Source organism: Drosophila bipectinata, chromosome 3R, assembly GCF_030179905.1.
Source record: "Drosophila bipectinata strain 14024-0381.07 chromosome 3R, DbipHiC1v2, whole genome shotgun sequence".
Taxonomy (NCBI): Eukaryota; Metazoa; Arthropoda; class Insecta; order Diptera; family Drosophilidae; genus Drosophila; species Drosophila bipectinata.
The window spans coordinates 11,120,518-11,140,996 of record NC_091739.1 but is presented as its reverse complement, the minus strand read 5'-3'; the positions used below and the strand labels follow the sequence as shown (position 1 = coordinate 11,140,996).

The 20,479-nt window shown below is 40.2% G+C and overlaps 5 protein-coding genes across 9 annotated transcripts; 1 reads left to right on the top strand and 4 right to left on the bottom strand.

Moving 5' to 3' along the window:
• The first annotated feature begins 2,885 nt into the window (after positions 1 to 2,885).
• cry (circadian regulator cryptochrome) lies at positions 2,886 to 5,978 on the top strand. The gene is made up of 4 exons (XM_017248351.3): positions 2,886 to 3,149; positions 3,799 to 4,142; positions 4,637 to 5,556; positions 5,616 to 5,978. The coding sequence occupies exons 1-4, from the start codon at positions 3,008 to 3,010 to the stop codon at positions 5,836 to 5,838; spliced, it is 1,629 nt and encodes a 542-aa protein (XP_017103840.2). The 5' UTR covers positions 2,886 to 3,007; the 3' UTR covers positions 5,839 to 5,978.
• A 1,815-nt stretch (positions 5,979 to 7,793) lies between these two features.
• vib (phosphatidylinositol transfer protein vib) lies at positions 7,794 to 16,272 on the bottom strand. Of its 5 annotated transcripts, XR_011443277.1 has the most exons (10): positions 16,124 to 16,272; positions 15,619 to 15,676; positions 9,922 to 9,952; positions 9,739 to 9,850; positions 9,523 to 9,674; positions 9,065 to 9,145; positions 8,796 to 8,905; positions 8,554 to 8,733; positions 8,005 to 8,488; positions 7,794 to 7,943 (listed from the first exon to the last, which is right to left on the bottom strand). XR_011443277.1 is itself a non-coding variant. In XM_017248138.3 (9 exons), the coding sequence occupies exons 2-9, from the start codon at positions 15,633 to 15,635 to the stop codon at positions 8,350 to 8,352; spliced, it is 819 nt and encodes a 272-aa protein (XP_017103627.1). In that variant the 5' UTR covers positions 15,636 to 15,676; positions 16,124 to 16,272; the 3' UTR covers positions 7,794 to 8,349. The 5 variants fall into 5 exon arrangements, 4 of the variants coding, with proteins under 4 accessions (XP_017103627.1, XP_017103624.1, XP_017103625.1 ...); XM_017248138.3 differs by lacking the exon at positions 9,065 to 9,145 and adding an exon at positions 9,326 to 9,403 and having other exon boundaries at positions 7,794 to 8,488; XM_017248135.3 differs by having other exon boundaries at positions 7,794 to 8,488.
• Positions 16,273 to 16,648: 376 nt separating this feature from the next.
• On the bottom strand, positions 16,649 to 17,704 carry LOC108129398 (sodium/potassium-transporting ATPase subunit beta-1). Its single transcript, XM_017247376.2, has one exon. The coding sequence runs from the start codon at positions 17,702 to 17,704 to the stop codon at positions 16,649 to 16,651; it is 1,056 nt and encodes a 351-aa protein (XP_017102865.2).
• A 174-nt stretch (positions 17,705 to 17,878) lies between these two features.
• Positions 17,879 to 19,304, bottom strand: LOC108129243 (sodium/potassium-transporting ATPase subunit beta-1-like). The gene has a single exon (XM_017247198.3). The coding sequence runs from the start codon at positions 19,191 to 19,193 to the stop codon at positions 18,030 to 18,032; it is 1,164 nt and encodes a 387-aa protein (XP_017102687.2). The 5' UTR covers positions 19,194 to 19,304; the 3' UTR covers positions 17,879 to 18,029.
• Positions 19,305 to 19,445: 141 nt separating this feature from the next.
• On the bottom strand, positions 19,446 to 20,468 carry LOC108129420 (uncharacterized). The gene has a single exon (XM_017247402.3). The coding sequence runs from the start codon at positions 20,427 to 20,429 to the stop codon at positions 19,488 to 19,490; it is 942 nt and encodes a 313-aa protein (XP_017102891.2). The 5' UTR covers positions 20,430 to 20,468; the 3' UTR covers positions 19,446 to 19,487.
• Between the last annotated feature and the right edge of the window lie 11 nt (positions 20,469 to 20,479).

The window sequence follows — 20,479 nt, the reverse complement described above, 5'->3', positions numbered from 1 at the left end:
TAAAAATAAACAATAGTACAAAAAAAGGAACAAATTACAAAAATTCCATATAAAAAGTAAGGGCTACAGTCTAGCATCTGACCTTTACAGCTCTTTAGATTCCAAGGAACTGGAAAAATAAATCACAACTTTTTCTAACTTTTAGTTCCTTATAATAAGACCCTTTTTCGTAATAAATGTTGTGAATCCTTAGTCTAATTGTCCCTGTAGAGTAGTGAAGTCTAGTGCCATACAAAAGCACATAAAATTGCATTTAATATTATTGCCTTTTCACAAGGACTTTCTTTCAATGGGACGCGATGAGGGTGTGTGTGTTCTGTACTATTACTGCCACAAAGGATCCAATGGTGCGTATGATTGACATATTTGATTGTTTAACGTGTATTAGCAAAGTCAGTAAAGCCAAGATCTAACAAATGAAATATAAAGAGAAAAAAATCTGATATTATATACATACATATATAGTAATAGCATCAAACCTTTTTTAAGACTATTTAAGTCTGTAAGCAGAAAACAAAGAACTACTTAAACATTTCCTTTAATTTAGTAGATTCCTCAGTGTTGTTAGTACAATAGAGTAAACTAAATACTTGAAACTGTTTGTCAGGATTAACTTTTCCCAATAACAACAGTTTGGATTGATTACTAAAGAGGAAGCCCTCTGTTCAATGTCCTGCGTGTGCAAATATGAAAGGATTTTGGCATTTGTCAGATTTCTGTCAGGCTTAATGAAATGATTATTCGTTTAAACGTACAAGCATGTTCACCCCGAAGAGCCTTCAAAAGCCTCTCAATATGACATTGTCAGGCAGTTGAAATCACTCAACAAGAAATTCAATTTTATAAATGAAACACAAAAGTGTGATGGATTGCTTTGCAGATTCGATTGTCTGGATATGAAAGGAATGCCCCTTCTTCGTTGAACATAAATTGTTACATGTTGTCTGAATGCTCCTGCTGCTGTTCACATACACATAACTTATCTAAAAATACCCAAGTCCAAAGGAATAGTATATTGTTAGGACCGGCGAGCGTTCCTTTAGCAATCTTCACTAACAAGCTGTAATCTACAGCCCGGCACCCTGACATCCTGGCAGCCTGGCAATCATGTAATGTAGTGGAGGAATCTACACAAACAGACGGGCCCGGTGGGACAGGTGAGGAGGGGCTTCTGCTCCTGCTGCTGATTGCACAAAGGATGCGCCTCAAGTCCTTGGTGACGTGTTGAGCGAAAGAATGAAACAAGCAGCCTGCGCTCGGCATTTGGACGGGAAATCCACAGTGCATCCACTGCACCTGAGATGTCAACTTTCTGGGAGGAAGATAAATCATGTTACATGGTTTTCCCAACAATGTCTGAGCAACTTTCCGTCCGAAAAAGAAAACTCCCAATAAAGTCTTTACAATTGTTGGCGAAATCTTATTGAACGAGTGAGTCCCATCTGCTGAATTCATAATGTTAAACTACATCCTTGCAATTGACAAAAGTTGTGTTATCCTTTGGGCCTTTAACTTTGTACATTTCTGGCAGTTCTTTTAGGTCATAAATGAATGGGAAGCCATGGATACTACCTTATATAATTACTTGCCGTGCTGTAAAGTTTTATTTTCAAAGTTTTATGCATTTATTTCGTCACAAAAGTTGTTATAATAGTGAAGCCAAACATGAAGCTACCTGAAAGTGTAATAATATTTGTTGTTTCATCTTAAAAGTTACCTCATTTGAGGTCTTTTAAGCTTTCCCAATCGATAAAAATAAATGAGTTTTATAAAAGCTAACAAGGCAAACTAAATTCTTTTGTAAAGGATCCTTTATCCTGGTCCTTACCCAGTCCTTTGTTCACTCTCTACCCTTCCTTACTTTTTCCCTTTCCCTGCATCCTACATTCCTGGTCTTCCAGTTCAGAAACTACTACCACATTGCGCTCATCATCGTCGTCATTTGAATTCCTGGCCAGATTGTTGCATTTACTGGATGTTGTACTTGTTGTTTTTGCCAGGACACGTGAAATACCGGGCTTTGCAGTTGACTTTTTTGTTAGTTTCATGGTTTATTGTTGTTGTTTTTGTTACAGGTGCATTTGAAGTTGTTGTTGTGCCTGGTTACCTGGACAACAAGCCACTGGAAACTTTTTTCGATACATGAGCGTAGTATGTTCGAAATGTAGGGTTTTGATTTAAGAATTTTTATTAAAATTGTTGTCAATTAAAATATTAAATTCTTAAAAATACCTGTGGAGTGAAATGTAATATAATGTAGAATCGATCAGACTCCATGCCCCTGTAAAGGTGTCTCCCTTAAAAAGCTCACCCGGCTCTAAAAAGCAACAGTTGTGTTCTATGTGCGCCCCGAAACGCTATCTAACCCCATGTGTGCGAAAGAGAACTAGCCTGAAGCTTGCCTGAAGCTCAGGGGGTGGGCTGGGACTAGGGGGGGCAGCCTGAGTAGAACTGAGTGCAGTTGTGTGCTCAGAATGCAGCCCAGTGCCACACTTATGCGAACCCAAGCACCCGCACACACTCACAAAACTTTGTCGTGGCTCACAAATACACTCGTAGCTTTTGTGTTGACGCACTCGAACGGACAGAGTCGAGTTACCGGTTCCCCCCTTTACCGTTTAAGCACTTGCCAAAAAAATGGCGGAATTAAGTTTAAAAAAAATAAAAGAAATATTGTAAATATTTTAAAGTATTGTATAATAAAATAGATAATATTAATTTAATATATTTTATATAATTTATGCATTGGTATTAATTTTTCCAGTGCATTTCCCACAAGCTTGCTTTTCATACCTCGCTCTCCAGTCACCCCCTTGGCGTATTGTTCGAGCGTTTAGCTGCAGTCGTAGAAAAACGCTTTTCTAGCTCAAATTTCGCATTTATATTCGCATTCGTCAATTAGCAACCGGCGCGAGCGCGTCGCGTGTGTGGAAAATAAATTCCGTGTTTTGGTATTCTTTACAAGTAGAGCCGATCAGCCGGAAAACTTTTCAATAAAATTTTCAAAATGGCTACCCGGGGGGCGAATGTGATTTGGTTTCGGCACGGATTGCGACTCCACGATAATCCTGCCCTGTTGGCAGCACTCGCCGGAAAGGATCAGGGCATAGCCTTGTTACCTATATTTATTTTCGATGGAGAGAGTGCAGGTAATTAATTAATCAATTAAAAGCTGTGGAATATCTAAAAAAAAAAACAAGTTTAAAATGCTATGCAAAGCTAAAAGAGAACCACTGCTCGACTGTAATTTCACACTCGTTCTACGTATGAGCTAATATGTACTTGCGACTTGTTTGGGTTATCAAATATTTCCTCTCTCTCCGACCGCTGCTAAGTCAGCGATTTTCACTCAGTGGGAGGGGTGGGGTGGCGGAAAACCTAATGCAAACCAAACGATGCGTTTTAATGCGATTTGCGGCTGGCGGTTGTACGAATGCGCCAGAGAATTCGCAAAAAGTAGAGATATATACATGTATCTATATAGAAAAGAATCCGCGGAGAGAGTGAGCGGTAGGGAGGTTGGAAAATATAGTAGCTTTTTGTGCAAATGTTGGAAAAGCGCTCTCAGCGAGCGGGAGATAGCGCGGCAATAACTTGACCGATAAGAATCGTTTAGCGGCGAAGAGCGGAAAGCAGTTGGGTTGCAATTGAAATGCAAAACGGCTTAAACTTGCATTTGTGGTTGCAAATGACATGAATTCTTAATGAGAAAAAATAATGAATTATGTATTACTACTTTAAATATTTTTAAACTTAACAATAACTAAAACAGTAAATACCCAACACTTTCCACCCTAGGAACCAAAAACGTTGGCTTCAATAGAATGCGCTTCCTGTTGGACTCCCTCCAGGACATAGATGATCAAATCCAAACTTTAACCGAAGGACGTGGACGACTCCTTGTCTTCGAGGGAGAACCGAAGCATATTTTTCGGCGTCTTCACGAGCGAGTGCATTTGCACAAAATCTGCTTCGAGCAGGACTGTGAGCCGATCTGGAACCACCGGGATGAGACCATCCGATCCCTCTGCGAAGAATTGGGGATTCAGTGTGTGGAGAAGGTGTCCCACACCCTGTGGGACCCACGCATTGTGATTGAGACAAACGGAGGAATTCCTCCTCTCACATACCAAATGTTTTTAGTAAGTACAGAAATAATTTAAAAAAAAAAAAGTTATCATTTTGCCCTTAGCCATGATGCTGATTGATAAAAAATCTGATCACAAATCGTTTAAGGTATTCCGCTCATGAATCGAATATTCTTGGCAAAGATTTAGTCATTGCTTCAGGCCATATTGTCCCTTCCATGCATATTCCCCATTTTAAAGGGGAAAATTTTACAAAAAATCTAAAAATTATTTTGTTCCTGGATTTTGATGTAGGTTGGTGGAGAATCTGTCTACAATTCATTTAAGGTACTCTTCTCAAGAATCGGATGACTATTGGCAAAGATATGGCTTTCGGCGTAAATATTGACCTTTTACGCGTTTCCCCCATTTCTGAAGGTATTTCGCTCAAGAATCGGATGAGTTTTGAACTGAAAATTTAGTGCGTTTACTGGTACCCATTTTTTCCATGATTTCTTCTCTTTATTAAAATATCCCAGCTAATTAATTTAATTAATTAAATCTTGCAGCACACTGTCCAGATAATCGGCTTGCCACCGCGGCCCACCAGCAACGCTCGTCTGGATAATGCCACTTTTGTCCAGCTGGAACCAGAGATTCTGCGCAGTCTTGGTTTCTTGGAGCAGATACCCACTCCGGAACACTTCAATGTCTACGGGGACAACATGGGATTTCTGTCCAAGATTAGGTGGCGTGGCGGTGAGAGGGAAGCTCTGCTGCTGCTGGAGGAGCGTCTGAAGGTGGAGCAGCATGCCTTCGAAAAGGGCTTCTATCTGCCCAACCAGGCTATGCCGAATATCCAGGAAACTCCCAAGTCCATGAGCCCTCACTTGCGGTTTGGGTGCCTTTCGGTGCGTCGCTTCTACTGGAGTGTCCACGATCTCTTCCAGAATGTGCAGCTAAGAGCCTGTGTGCGTGGCGTTCAGATGACGGGCGGAGCCCACATCACTGGCCAGTTGATTTGGCGGGAGTACTTCTACACCATGTCCGTGAACAATCCCAACTACGACCGCATGGAAGGCAACGAAATCTGCCTCAGCATTCCCTGGGCGAAACCAAACGAGACTCAGTTGCAAAAATGGCGCCTGGGCCAGACCGGATTTCCGCTGATCGATGCCGCCATGCGACAGCTCCTGGCCGAGGGTTGGCTCCACCATGTGCTCCGCAACACGGTGGCAACCTTCCTGACCCGAGGCGGCTTGTGGCAGAGCTGGGAACACGGCGTACAACACTTCCTTAGATATCTCTTGGACGCCGACTGGTCGGTTTGTGCCGGAAACTGGATGTGGGTTTCCAGTTCGGCCTTCGAGCGGCTGCTGGACTCCTCGTTGGTGACCTGCCCAGTGGCCCTGGCCAAGCGACTTGACCCGGAAGGTGCCTACATCCGGCAATATGTTCCAGAGTTAAAGAATGTACCCAGGGAGCTTATGTGAGTTATAAAATTTTAATTTCAAAAATTTAATAAAATATCTTATGATTTTCCCACAGCCACGAACCCTGGCGCATGTCTCTGCAGCAGCAGGAGCAGTACGAGTGCCTCATAGGGGTCCATTATCCGGATCGTCTTATCGATCTTACCAAGGCCGTTAAAGGCAACATGCTGGCCATGAAGAGCCTCCGGGACTCCTTGATCACCCCACCGCCTCACTGCAGGCCCTCGAACGAGGAGGAAGTGCGAACCTTTTTCTGGCTGGCTGACTTGACCATTTAAGGAGTAGCCTCCAATCCAAACCTTTGATATCCAACATATTCCTAATACTGTATGCAGTAATATAGTCAGTTACCCCGTGTATATTATATATCATTAATAATGCTTTATTTTCTTCAATTAAAATAATTTCTACAATACAATTTGTATTTGTTTTTATTTGGTTTCGATTTATTTTTTAACAGCTTATAACGTGTTACTCATATATCAATTTTATTCAGCTTACTTTAAAGATAATTTATGGTGTATATGTATATAATTATTATTATCATTTGTATTACGTTATTAAATTATATGTTAATTAACAGCATTAATTAAATAGTTTTTTTTTGCTTTTAGTTGCATTAAATGTTTTTTGTTTTTTACGAGAAAAATTGAACGCGAATTTATTTCAAATATTGAAATTTAATTTAATGACGATCTTTGATACTTCGTTAATTTTTCGTTAAATGAGAATTCACTTTATATCTTATAATTTCTCTAATTGTGGTGTATATTTGGTTTTAATGCCTAGAATTTTGTATTCCGTCTAGATGTGTGCCATATAAAGGGGGATTTTTGGTTGGGGGTGGTACTGGTACTGGGACCTAAAAGGAGTTATTGTTGAAGTTTGAGTCCCTCGACAGTTTGCTACAAATAAAATAAAAGAATATTAACCTCGAAAGATCCGAAGTTTTTCTCACCGCAAGGATGTTTCGAAATTATTGGATCCTTTGATGGCTTTCATAGGCATTCCAAGATCTCGTTGAACTAGTTGAAGTACAATAAATTCGAGTAAACATTTAGAGCGTTTCTTGGCAAAAAATTGGAATGCAAATCGATTTAGTTTTGTGGCAAAAATGTAAATCTCACACATATATAGTATGCGTAGTATTACGATAGCTGAATAAATAAATAATCGAACCAACCAACGAACGAACGAGAACTCACACAGCAAATAACAATTTGACGCAATTTATACATTATATGGAATATCTCGTAACGCATTTTGCTTTTTTATCATTATTATAAATATATATATATGTTTATTTTTTTGTAAAGTACTTCTTGCTTCAAGTGTCTGCCTGCCTGTCTGTATGTACAAGTGTGTATTATGCTGATGTATTCCGAGTGCCAAGTGGATGTGTTTCGGGGCGATTGTGTGTGTTCGAACCGATTGGCTATAAAAATAAAAGCAGCTTGCTGTCCCCATTGAGTATGCCATCAATGCATTTTAAATCCCCTTGATTTCTCCCTTGCTTGCTTGCCCATTACCATCTGATGCTTTAAGCCTATGAGGTTCAATTAAATTCATGTGACTTTAATTTTAATCATTCTGACAATCGGTTATTGCGAAATCGTATGGTGTGTGTAGTATGTGTGCTATAAGACCATGTAAATAGAGCTTCACTAATGATTCAGTTAAAAGCATTTCGTATTTTTGGTTTTCTAGAGGTTATAGATTTAAAATGGACGTTTCATAGATAGATATAGTTTTACATAGATATATATCAACTGTAGGTTCTTCATTTGAGCAGAATATAGCGGCAGATAGTAAAGTTCCCTACAGCAGAGAAGAAGTACAGTGTGTGCCTAAGGTGGTTTAATTGCAGGATTTTCGGTAATTCAGGGTATTGGCAGTTTCCTAGTGTCTTGGCATGCTTCAAATCATTTCAGAATTGGGATTACAGACTTCGAAGTCCAGGCCAGCTCATAAATCATTCAAACTGGCCCTTCAAAGATAACTGTTTGCTCAGCCCAATCCTCAGGCTTGTCGTCTTGGGATCTCAGGCTGTTGCATTGACTTTTCGAAATGCAAATCAAATACAGGCCACAAACGCATAACCAATGAATGCAAATATAGACCTGCCTATGTACATGTCGTATGCCGCTTTCTCCGCAAAAATCACATATTCAAAATGCTCTGAACTCGCCTCACCTCTCGACCTCTCTATCATCGATACATACATACCGGATGCTTGCGTTTAACTTTATACATTAACTGTCATTTGGTTTATTTTCACAATTTACAAAATGCAACTTAAACAATTGGTGTTCTCGGATGCTCAGGATGCACAGATGCGGGGAAAGTGCCATCAACAGTTGTCCTTGTTTTGTTGTGTAGTGTCCTCGTGGGTTTGCAACTACATTTACATACAATGTACGGGGTAAGGAACTTAACTAACTTACTGCGGTTGCAACTGTGTGTACAGTACAGAGGTTCTTTAATTTGTCTGGTGCTATACTAGAACTAAGCTTGTTGTTGCGGTTGTCGTACACTTGGTGTTTGCATTGTTTTTTGTTGTTTGTTTGTTGATGCAGCAGCCGTTACTTCGAATTGCTTTCATTTTGTTTTTGTATTTTTTATCTTGGTGTTAGTTTTTTGTATTTTTTTTAAATTTATTTATGCAATTTTATCTCCATTTCATTAATTTGTTTCTCAGTTTCTTTTTTTTTTACCTTCTAGTTTCGGTTTTGCCTGGTTTTCTTTTTTTTTTACATACACATAGTTTTGTTTACAATTTTCTACTAGATTTAATCGCCGTCCGCACGCATGCCCCGCACCTCGCCCGTCTGCCGCGCCTTGTCCAGCTCCTCCTTCGTCTGGTCCTCGATGGCGCGGATGTCGTCCATTGTCAGACCGTACCAGCGATCAGTTGAACAGAAAACTTGCCTAAAAATGGTTAATAATAAGATAAAATTTTATTTTATATAAAAATACTAATCAATACTAATTACCGATGGAAGTTTGTAAAAAGGCGTCGTTCCGATTTTTGTATAAAGGTCTCTACTCTATTTTGCAGGCCGAACCATTTGAACTCGCACGTGACCAGCTTGTAGCAGGTCATCACAGGATCAACGTGACGTTTCCATTCAGGTCCTACCAGAGGACCACGTCCGGTTTTCTTTGACTGATAGCTGAAAAATATAATATTTGATATTAGTTTTTAAATCAGAACTAGTTATTTAATGGAACCTACGTGGTTGGATCCTCCTCGGGCTTGTAGTCCGCTGGCAAGACCGGATCGTTGGCAATGTCGATGTGTATCACCTCGCGCACTTTTAGCTTGTCTGGCGTCAGCTCGTGCACCTGCAAGACACACACAAGTTTATAAATACTTATTCTTGCCAAAAGAGACACACATTTAAAGCTTTTAACTACAAAAACATGGATCGATGGCAAAATATGGCTACAAAGCATCACAGAGCAGCGGGCGGCAAATAAAAGGACCAAATAAATGACACTTACATTCTCCGTAAAGCCAATATCATTTTCTAAATGGTTCGAATAGACGTCTACTCTAAAATTTTTATTCATATAACCAGGATTCTTGATAGATCAACAAACCAAAACCAAAGCAAGCCAAATAATAATTTTTGATGATGAATTTTGAAATGGAAATCATAGTGCAATCATAGATGGACGAAGAACGTTGGTGAGGAGATTGTGTTATGGAGAGAAAGTAGAAAACACCAGTTAGTTAAATCGTGCTTTAAATACTTCACTTACGTTTTCCGAATCGCCTGCATCACCGACGTGGAGCGTGTCGATGATTATTTTGAAAGCATCTTTCATGAATTTGGGATTCTAAAATAGCAACGTAATCAAAATAATCAGAAATTTAACACTCCATTGCGGTTTGTGGAAACTGCCTTGTCATCCCGCCCTTTTCAGCAAAATGTATTCATTTTTCGGTTCATATTTACCGTGATAATCGTCCGACAATAGGGATAGGCATTCCAAGCTTCCTCGTGGATCTCTAACGAGCCCTTGGGCGCCAGTAGTCTTATGTACGCTGGAACTTTTGATTGCAGATGGTAGATCTTATATGTATATTGACCGGAATTGTATTTGCCACCTGCCGAGGACAGAATAATAAATGTTAATCCGATAACTATTACCTCAACTTGTTACAAACTCACCTAACAAGGGAAAGTTGTCGAAGGGTTCGTTCTTTAACACCTCGATGCCCTCGCCGCCTCCCGTGTTCTCCTTTGATGCCTCGGCCACCGAGAATAATTGTGCGACTTGGTACTATAGGTTGGATATAAAGGTTAAAGTTATTCAGTGGCCTATAGAGCTTCCATTATCCTTTGTGTCCTTACCTCTTCCACAGTCAATGGCAAAGTCACTCGGCTGCAATGAAAAACAAAAACAATAACAGTGTCAGGTCGTTTGTATGCATAATGGCTACACGTTTTTAATTAAGTTTAATATAACAATTTTAATTAAATATCCAGGTTGGATAACAAAAAGCTGTTGATACTCTCAGGTGGGTAGAGATGGTAGAGTTGCAAATATTAACAAAGTAGAATAAATAAAATGTCAACAAGCCTATCGATTTTGGTAGAAAAATATTGCAATTAATTGCAGGTAGAACTTCAGTAAATTAGTTTTCCAGCAAAAGCAAACAGTTGTCTGAAAAACAAATCAGAAACATGACCAGGGTTTGTAGAATAACCTGCTTTTGTTTCCAATAGCTCTATTGTCCTGTCAAGAGTCTTATTTTGTTCACTTTTCAACCAAGTTCTTTTAACTAGGGAACTACATTGTGTCTTTCATTTCAGCCATAAAGTATGCAGCCCTGAATAAAATAAATAAAAGCTATTTTCATGATTAAAATTCCACATTAAACGCAAAAATATTAAATTAAAACCAAAAGTTTACTGTCGTTTTCTGATTTTATTGGAATGCATGTGGGCTTGAGGCTAAAACCATGGCACAACCACCCACTTCCGGCCCACACACTCATCCTCTAATTACCAAAAAAGGTCGCCTGGCAACAACTGGGGGGGTACGCGGCTTGCCACATAATTATGGCAGCCTTGAAACTTGCTCGCATGGCTTGACTTTTGTTGCGGTTTCGGCGACAATTTAATTGCTCGGGACTTGGTTAATAAACCAGTAATGCAGTTAGCCAACAATGGCAGCTTAAAGTTTAAAAAAATATTAAAAAAAAAAAAGGTAAACATCTCTCGCAAATAATGACATATTTGCCAGCAAATAAAATGCTAAATTGCTCCCCGACGGAAGCCTTGGCATGCATTTTCATTCGCGTAAGGTGCGAACTAAAGCTCCTTGGCCATAAAGAACCTAAACCGTGTCCTGGCCCAAGAATGGAATATAACCGGGGCCAGAGAAAACACGACACGACGTCGAGAACAATCAAAAGTGACAAGAAAAGACCGGAGGAGGAGAACGGGAAATGAACTGCTTTGTTTGCGGGGGGGGTAGTCTTGGAGACGCAATTAACCTTTCGGCCTACTGTTGACACTCGTAATGATGTGTTTCCTAATTGCCAACTGACTCGAGCAACTGGTAGGCGTGGTCTGAGTAGTGCGAGACTTTAATGTGCCTTCCTCCGAGTTGGCAAACTATGTATGTGCAAGCTCCTGAAAAGGTTAAAGTTCATAGAGGAGGTGGGAGCTCCCCGTTTTAATGTTTAAATTTGGCTCAGTTTATCCGGGGGATTTCCCCAAAAAACAAGATGAAAGCTAGTTTATGAAGTTATGTTGAACTTGGGTTCATTTTTCAGTAATTAACTTAGAGAACTAAAGTTCAGGTTAAGCTAAGGTGCCTAATTAAATTAATTTAGAATAAAGTACTAATACTGGTAATAACTTAAAGAGAAATTTAATTCTTTAAAAACTGTAAGTCCTCTGTCATCTCAAAAATGGAATAACTTTTCTTTTCAACAAATTTCCACGCAGCATTTGTCGTTTAATCAATTCAAATTGTAAAAGTTTTGCGCAAATAAATGGCCCATAAAAAATTACTACCAGGCCTTTATTTGTGGAGCGTTTTTTTTTTCTTTGAAAAGAAACACACACACAGATTACCAAAAAGTACAGAAAAAGGAATATTATTAGAAGGCGAAAAAAAGGAAGAATAGGCTATCGACTGTATAATACCCCACACTTCCCTTTTCTTAAATCCTTCAATTCTTAAAAAAATATAAGATTCTTCAAATAATATTTTGATGCATACTTTTGGGTGCTTTGGAACAAGACACTGGAATAGGAAAACTGATTGGTCTCTTAAAAAGCCTTGAAAAATCGACTTTTTAGGGAAAATTATCAAATTTTAATAATTTGTATCTATATCCCAATATCTATATCTATCTATCTTTCTGAGTCTTTCTAGTAGAAAGTCAGTCTAGTAGCACAATTTCTCATAGTCTCGAAGACACATTTGTTAAAGATGCGTTAAAATGACGCACAACTAATCCAAGATTTGTATACCTAATGACATATCAAAAGATATATTATCTATAAATTCGCACTAAACCAATATACCCTGAGTAACCACAAGTACCAGGTATAAAGAACAAATCGGAACGTGTTTGTGTGACAAAAGTTCTGCCCCCAAAAGATAAGTTTCCCGAAGAGGGAGGGAGGGAGTACCGCGACGAGTACGCATTGGTCGAAACAACATCTAACTAGGTCAAATATCCCAATGCTAGAGATCAAACGATATAGACGAGTGTCTGAATCAGAGCACACTGCACAGCAATAAAGATATTAAGCAAAAAAAATAAAACAAAAACATAAAAAGAAATCGGCACACACATCGGAGGAGGGTTAAGAGCCAGAAAACAATAACATCATAACAGGGCAGGGGCTGAATATTGAAGAACTCTTAATGAGACCAAAGTTGCCAAAAGAAACCCTCGAGAGCCCTTCTCCTTTAACCCCATTGTGGTGGCGGTTGTTTGCTCTGGCTGGTGGTCCATAATTGAAAACGGAAAGTGATGCGTGGGGGTGGGCGTTACGGCCTAGTGGGACGCCCACTGGGCACTGGGAGCCACTCTGAAGGCTGTGTAATAATTGATTTGCCCGCAATGAAGATGTCACACGTAGGGGGCTTTCAGTGACTCACTGAACTTGGCCCTCATGAAACTGAAGCTATTGGCTCCGACCTCTATAACGTTCGAATTTTATTCATTTGGGCCACACTCTATGCTAATGGAGCTCTAAGGTTAATGGCTCTGAATACAAAAATATACAATTACCTGCATTTATATAGTAAGCACTTTTCAAAAGTGGACATTTTTAAACAAAGTCATAACAAGATATTTAATGAAGCGTACTCACAAAAGCGGCTATTTGGCAATCATTTTTTGAATCAAACCCAAGTACCATAACAAACTCTAGTTATTCCATGAGTATGGCTAGAATTTCAAACTAAAACTATAGGAAAACAAACGAAACCAGACCGCTGCGTGTTATCTTATCGCGGAACATAAAAAAACACAAATGGCGGAACAAAATTGGAGCTCGTGCCATTTCAAAATTGATTGCGAGAGCGTCGTATGGAGAAGGTATCCATCAGATACATATGTGGATGTGCGGATACAAAGTACGCCAATCAGTGGAGGGCACTAAAAGTCACGCTAGCCCAAGTTTATGACGAGTGGTATTGTAAACAAGCTTTGAACTTGAAAACCCTAACCCTAGGCTGAGTTCCTAACTAACTATAACTCTTATCTTAAACTTTTTTCACAGAAATGTGTTGAAATTTAAATGAAATATATTTTTTATGTTTCTAAACAGAGCCACTTACTTTTTAGAGAACTTTGCTTAAAAGTTATAAGCTTAATTATCTTAAATAGCTCATATCATCCCAACCTCATATCATAGAGCTATAAACGCTGCTGAAACAGCGTTGTTGAAACATGAAATCGGTGTTATTTAAACACTTCATTCTAGCCTCGTCAATAAATAAACTGCAGCACTTAAAACCTTAATGTAAACAATTGCAAAAAAAAAAAAAAAATAACTAACCACACAATATCGGATGCAACATGCAAACGGCAGCCGCCTATTGACATCCCTTGCGGCTACCTTTCAGTTGATATTTCCGATGCTTGTGATTCATTTTATGATTTCCACTTGGCCCACTGGCCACCGGCCATTTCAAATTGTTTATCAACCTGCTGCAGCCACGCGTTGCCTCTATTTCCACCTTTATTTCATTTTTCATTTAATGATGAGTGTTGAAAATTTCATCGCCAAATGGTTTACAGCCGCCAGTCGGGAGGAAAATGGAAAAATCTGACCGTAAAAAAAATAAAACATTTTCAAATGGAAAGGCTGTCCGAATTACGGCATTTTTTGAACTATTAAATATTAATACTAGCTTCTGTTTAATGCATCTGTAGCAAATTTTAATATTTTTTCCTTTTACACGAGTTAAGAATTTAATGGAGGCAGTTTGAAATGTTTTTTAAAATAAACATTTTTCTTGGAAATTGCTTATAATAATATATATTATTCGTGAACTTTAATCTTCTTAGAATTATATTTTTTATACTATATTATATTTTTTTAAGATAAACAGACCCAGTAACATTTAATGTTTTTTTTTCGAAAAGCAAGTCAGTGCTCGATTTGAGTCCAATTTAAAAAAAAACGGCTCTAACGATATGTCTTAAAATTTTATACAATTTACTTGGATATATTTCTTAGAAGTGTGAATCAGAAATATATCTCAAAAAATTATTATAATTTTTTCTAGCTATTAAGTCAGCAAAACAAGACCTTTTTTAAGCTTCATTTTCTTCCTTTTTATCAAAAATTAAATTTTTGTCGTTTTATTTATGTATTCTTTGTAAAGAAAATATACATATCCCAAACCGGACATCACCTATTTAATTTTATTTCAAACCCCAACCTTAAACTCTAATCAGAACCCAATATTTATTCATTCTTTGGAAGTAAATCTAGGGCTTTATAGGCCCTTATAGGCTATATTCCTATCAATCAATAATCAGCAAATGACTCTATGGTCGATCGCAGCTCATAATCAGATTGTGAGCAATTGTGTAACGTAGCTGATTAGAGAACTATTAGAACTGATTAGAAAGTAACCATATGTGTGTGTGCGAATTTTCCATTTTTTTTTGGATGAAAACTGAAATTTGCTTGAATTTCCTATCAATTACTGGTCTTTAGCAACAAAATCAATTACTGAGCCAATTTAATTTCAATTTTTCTGTTTTTTTTTTGGCAATTTCCGCCAATAAATGAAGAGTATCACTGCCAAGTGAGAGAAACGTGAGGGATTTGCCAATGCGAGGCTGGTGCTGATTGAGAGGCATTTGTATGACAGAGGGAGGATGCCTCTGGATTCAAAAAAGGATTCAAGCCATATAGTGAGTCAATGGGCAGAGGAGGCTTTACGCAACGACCTTATCGCAGTTTAACAACTTGTTTGATTAAAGTCGGCGAATGGCGACGAAAGAGAGTCGCAGCCGAGCCGCAAAAGCGTGTGACTCACACAGTATGACGACAACAACAATTCCAATTCGGCAACGTGGCGGCGCCATGCGAACCAAAGTAACTGCCTGTAACTGACTAATAATTAAAAAGTCAAACATATACACTAGATATTAACAGTCAAGTTCATCCTAACTAGCTCCAGTATCACGGGCTAACTTTAAGTTCATTACGTCACCGTGGCACATCTGCCAAAATAGCCGTGGGAAAGGGGGAGGGCCCAGAGAGGGAAAACCTTGGCAGTGGAGAGGGGGCTGATAAGAAAACCATACATTTTGTTGCTTTTGCGGAAAATGCCCGCAAACTTAAATTCGAAGGAAAACAACAACAACAAAAACACAGCCAACACGACGCCAAACTTTACCTCGGAGGGAGAGAGAGAGTCCCTCCGACAGGCAAAGAAGCAAGAGAGCGTCTCCGAGAGAGAGAGAGAGAGAGCGTAAAATCGATTTGTCGCAAATAATTTTTTTTTTAATGTTTTCCATTTAAAATAATTAAATTATTATTTTTTTTTGGGATACTCACAATTCTTTGATCTGCATTTTTTCCGAATATTTAGCTTTTCTTCTTCCTCCTTGAGTTGCTGTGTTGGAGAGAGGGGAAGTGAGGGTAAGTACAGAATTAGATTTTATTTGAATTTAGAAGCTTTGGCTTTGGTTTTTTTTGGCAAAATTTTCATTTCCATACATATAATGCACTTGCACTCGACGCCTAACCTTGGCACGCACTTCTATATTTAATTTATATATATTTTTTTAAGGTGGGCGGTGGTGCTGATGGGGGGGGTCACCATTCACACTCGCACTTTTGTTTATCAAACGACTTTATCGGCCACCAATTCAGCGGCTTTTAGTTGCAAACTTTAAATCAACTTTTATTTTTTTACTCCGATTGTCGGCAAAAAACTCGAGTCATATGCACACGCACACACACCCACAGGCACACGGACACAGTCTTCGGCTGACACCAGCCAGAGAACCAAGTGATTTCCTTGATTTACCGCAAATTTATCAATTAAGCAATGACGTACAACTGGGGAGACCGCTTTGCCAGATGTCGAATACGTTTGGCGCTTACAAATAGGCGGCAGTAATATTAGCAATGAGTTTTTGTTGTTAAGTTACTGCGTGTCGGAGCCCAAATTTTGATTCGATGTCAGTCCAAAACATCGATTCCCGTTGGTAGAGGGCGGTCATATTTAGAGATGAGCAAACTATCGATTGCATCGCCAGCCCTGGCGATATGTTCGTTGGGTTACTAGTATTTTTTTAAGCTTTATTCTCAGTATTTTTTTAAATTTTATTTTAGAAAAATTAAATAAGTATCAGATGGATTTTGTAGTATTTATTCAAAAGTTGCTGTCCAAATAAGCCGGGGTTTCCTTAATCAATTTTGAATTGCTCCTAGAAAAACTAAAATTCAAAGTACGAAAGTACGAAATTTTTTCGTTATCACAAGAAATCGAGTCCGTTAGAAAAAGTAACTATTAATTTTGATTGCACCTCTTTGATCCGAATTTTGATTGACTCTTTAGGATTCATTCTTAGAGAAAAGGTTATACACTGGGAGGCTCCTTTGGTGGGCCATCGTGGGGATTCCCTACCGAAGGTTCCAGCGGTGGCAAGGGAGGTACATCCACTTCTCCTTCTACCATTGGTAGAGCTTGCTTGTCCAATAAATCGTTAATCTCGGGTCGCTCAACGGGTTTAGTGCCAGGATCGGGCTTGTAAGGAGGAACGGTGGTTCGCCAGGTATCAGCTTCGTGTTTCTCGCCGGTCTTTGTAAGCATTTCAATTGAGAATTTGACATGACCCACACCATTGAACTCGTGGTTGATCGGAATGTTTTTTGCCCAAGCCGTGCACCTAATGAAAGTTTTTGAATTTGGTTTCAATTCATTCAGCTGGACGGCAACTATTCTAGCAGTACCCTTCATTTCACCGGTAACAGTGTAGTACGGCCCAGGGATATATTCAATTTTAGGACTTGGCCCTTGGATGACCTTACACGTGAGCCAGATCTTAGGGGCGCCGCCATATTTTCTTATAAGATCCGACAGCTCTTCGGGAGCTTTAACGGGCAGACTGCCGGGAGTGTCATACGTATCCGGAATGAAACCCATCACATAGTTCAGTTTAACGAATAAACAGGGCTTGCCCGACGGATATCCCCACAACTTGTCGTTATTGCATTCTTCGAAATAGTCCTCGGCGTTGTCTTTGAGTTTGGACATGTGATCGTCGATACTGTCTGCCAGCGGATAAACGTCCGACATTAAGTGCTGGTAGTACGAAATAGTGGTCTCGTTAGTGGGAAACACGGATAAGCCTGGCGCACCCTTGAACCAGCGTGGTCTGTCTTTAAACATGAAGATACTTGATATAATTGTCCGCCATATAAAGTAAAACCCGTATAGGAACAAATAGAAGACCAAAAAGTACAAGAAAATCCGGATCCAGGCCCAAGCCGTCCTTCCAAACAGGCTCTTCTTTTCCAGATCGAGAACTTTTCTCGACCAAGGCATGTCCCTCTTGCTCCGAACAGTGTTTTCACTTCGGAACTGCTTGGTCACCTTGTAAGACCCAGCGGGGACCATAACATCTTCCGGCATCTTTGGGATTCAATGATGATGAAGGGGAAAAGGTATGAATTTGTACTAAAACAATGAATGTATTCCTTATACTCCTCTAGAATGAAATATAACTCAATGAAGGGATTCGTGGATTTATTTTTCATTTAAAATATAATTTTAGAAGTACAATTCATACAACTTTTTAATTTGGAAGATGAAAATCTAAACATATGCAGGAGTACAAAAGGACGGGAATCAAATAAAAAACCTTCTGACAAGGTAAAACTCCACAAAGTAACATTATGAAACATAGCATCGGAATTTTACCTGGTCAGGGGGTCTTTTACTTTGAATAAAAGAGTGATCAACTGGGAGGTTCCGTCGGTGGAAGGTCATCAGGAGCACTTAGCGGTGTCTCTTTGGGGGGTACGCTTGGCACATCACCCAATCCCTCAGGTTGCTCTAAATCAGGAAGGAGTTTTTGTCTTTGGGCTTCCTGAGGGTCAGGCAGCGATGGCTCCGTAAGGGGTAGGCTTGGCACATTAGCCCCTCCTTCCGGCGGCTCTAATTCCGGGCGAGGTATATCCGGTAGATCAAAGTTGGGCTGGAAGTCCTCCAGGCGTTCCGGTTTTAGTCCTTTTGGAGGAGCGGTCTCCTCGGTGATGGGTTCCACAGGATCCAATAGCGGCTTACTGACTTCATGCATTAAAATCGAGAACTTGACGTGACCCTTGCCATTGAACTGTAGGTCAACGGGAATATTTCGAGCCCAGGCTTTGCAGGTAATGAAAACTTCCGTATTCGGTGCCAACTCATTTAGTTGGACTGCAATGACCCTCTGTGTGCCCTTCATTGGATGCGCAACGGTGTAGTACGGACCCGGGATGTATTCAATTTTGGGAGAGGGACCCTGGGTCGTTTTGCACGTGAGCCAGATCCTGTTTACTCCGCCAAATTTTTGCACGTGCTCCTCCAGCTCCGTCGGAGCATTTTTGGGCAGCTCGTTGACGGTTTCGTAAGTGCTTGCCGTAAAGCCGTACACATAGTTCAGTTTAATAAAAAAACAGGGCTTGCCCGCCGCAAAGCCCCACAACTCGTCGTCGTTGCAATAACTAAAATATTCCACAGCATCGTCCTTAAGCTTGTGCAGCATATCATCGATTTTGTTCGCCAGGGGAACAATGTCAGACATCAGGTTACTGTAGTACGAAACAGTGGTCTGGTTGGTGGGAAACACTGACATCCCCGGAGCATTCTTCAGCCAGCGCGGCCTGTCTTTCTCAAGGATCACGAAGTGGAAGAGCGTGTACCAGAAACTTAGGATTATAGCGATCAAACCATAGAGGAACATGTAGTATCCGATTATTCGGCACCAAGCCCAGGCCGTTCTACCAAACACCTTCTTTTGGTCCAGATCGAGAATTTTCTTTTGCCATGGCATGTCCTTATCCCGCCGCCTGTAAATCTCATTCCGGAACTGCTTCTTGAGCCGGTACGCCCCAGCAGCGACCATCTTATCCTCGGGCATCTTTGCGTTTCGTTGGGTTAATAGAGAAGTGGATGTTTGTATATTTGTTTGTATGTTGTATTGTAGGTGTACACAATGTTTCAGAATGTTTTCTGAGAATGAAACCTATCTCGATGATAACTCTATTATTCCTATATCTCTATCATTTAAAATTAAAATTTAAACGTATTATAAACCATTTTGTATACCACTACCGGGTGGATGCCATTGGATGTATTAGTTATAATTTTTTTAAAGATTTATTTACATAAATTATGTACATTTCAACAATTAAAATTAATCATGGTACCAATGTCACGTTTCCAGGCCGTCCAGGTAGTCGGGTTCTGTGGTTGCTGGCACTGGGGCAGTGATATGCATCATAAACTTGGCCGAGCCCACATCTAGCGGGATATTCTTGGCCCAAACCTGGCAGAGAATGAAGATGTCAATGTTGTTGGGAAGGTTTTTAAACTGAACTCCGATCAAGCGCCTCAGCCCCGGATTCTCGAAATGTTGTCCGCTTTCATTTTCCGAGGATACATTGAGAAAGACATTACCCCGGGTGAAGAGGGCGTCAGCATCAAAATATCGAAAGGGTACATATTCGATACTGACGGTTAGATTCTCCGGAGACGTCACCTCGCAAGCCACCCAGATGCGGTTCAGTCTGTCCTCGGTGGCCAGTTGCACTATGTAGTCGTATAGCTCGTCCGGGGCTTCATCGGGCAGGGTTATTCCGTCGTTGTAGGTGACCGCCTCGAAGTCTAGGGCCTGGGTGAGCTTTATGAGGATGCAGGGTTTGCCGGTTGCATATCCATAGCTGTCGTCTAGGTTGCAGGGAAGCATTCGCGTGGCACCATGGATGCCATAGGGCCTAACTAGGCTGGACATTTGCCTTCGGAAAGCACCCAGCTCCTTAGGACGGTTTTCGGACCAAAGGATGTGCTTCACATCGCCAACGTAGTAGCCGGGAGCCGTGCAGACTCCGGGCATTTTCAGCTCTCCGGGCTTTTCCGAGGGAATGTGAAAGTGTATCACCAGAAACGCCATTCCGGCGGTAAAAAATCCCAGAACCACAAAGAACACAATCAAGTACAGTGTTAGATAGGCTATACGCCACATACTGCACTCTAAGGGGGGATTACTGGTCCGCTTGGATCGCTGGAAAATGTAATCCTGAATTCGTTGATCCCGCCGGCGACGGAGGCGCCCAACTTCATAGCGACCAGAGTAGATTATCGCATCGTTTGGCATGTTTGTGTAAAATGTTTGAAAGCTTTTCGAATGCTGTTTTGTTTATATTT

Coding starts and splice junctions, on each gene's coding strand:
- LOC108129398 (XM_017247376.2), bottom strand. CDS start 17,704: ATGCCGGAAGATGTTATGGTCCCCGCTGGGTCTTACAAGGTGACCAAG.
- LOC108129243 (XM_017247198.3), bottom strand. CDS start 19,193: ATGCCCGAGGATAAGATGGTCGCTGCTGGGGCGTACCGGCTCAAGAAG.
- cry (XM_017248351.3), top strand. CDS start 3,008: ATGGCTACCCGGGGGGCGAATGTGATTTGGTTTCGGCACGGATTGCGA. Junction 3,150..3,798: donor TTTCGATGGAGAGAGTGCAG/GTAATTAATTAA, acceptor TTTCCACCCTAG/GAACCAAAAACGTTGGCTTC. Junction 5,557..5,615: donor AATGTACCCAGGGAGCTTAT/GTGAGTTATAAA, acceptor ATTTTCCCACAG/CCACGAACCCTGGCGCATGT.
- vib (XM_017248135.3), bottom strand. Junction 9,675..9,738: donor CGACAACTTTCCCTTGTTAG/GTGAGTTTGTAA, acceptor TGTCCTCGGCAG/GTGGCAAATACAATTCCGGT. Junction 9,146..9,522: donor ATTGTCGGACGATTATCACG/GTAAATATGAAC, acceptor TGATCTATCAAG/AATCCTGGTTATATGAATAA.
- LOC108129420 (XM_017247402.3), bottom strand. CDS start 20,429: ATGCCAAACGATGCGATAATCTACTCTGGTCGCTATGAAGTTGGGCGC.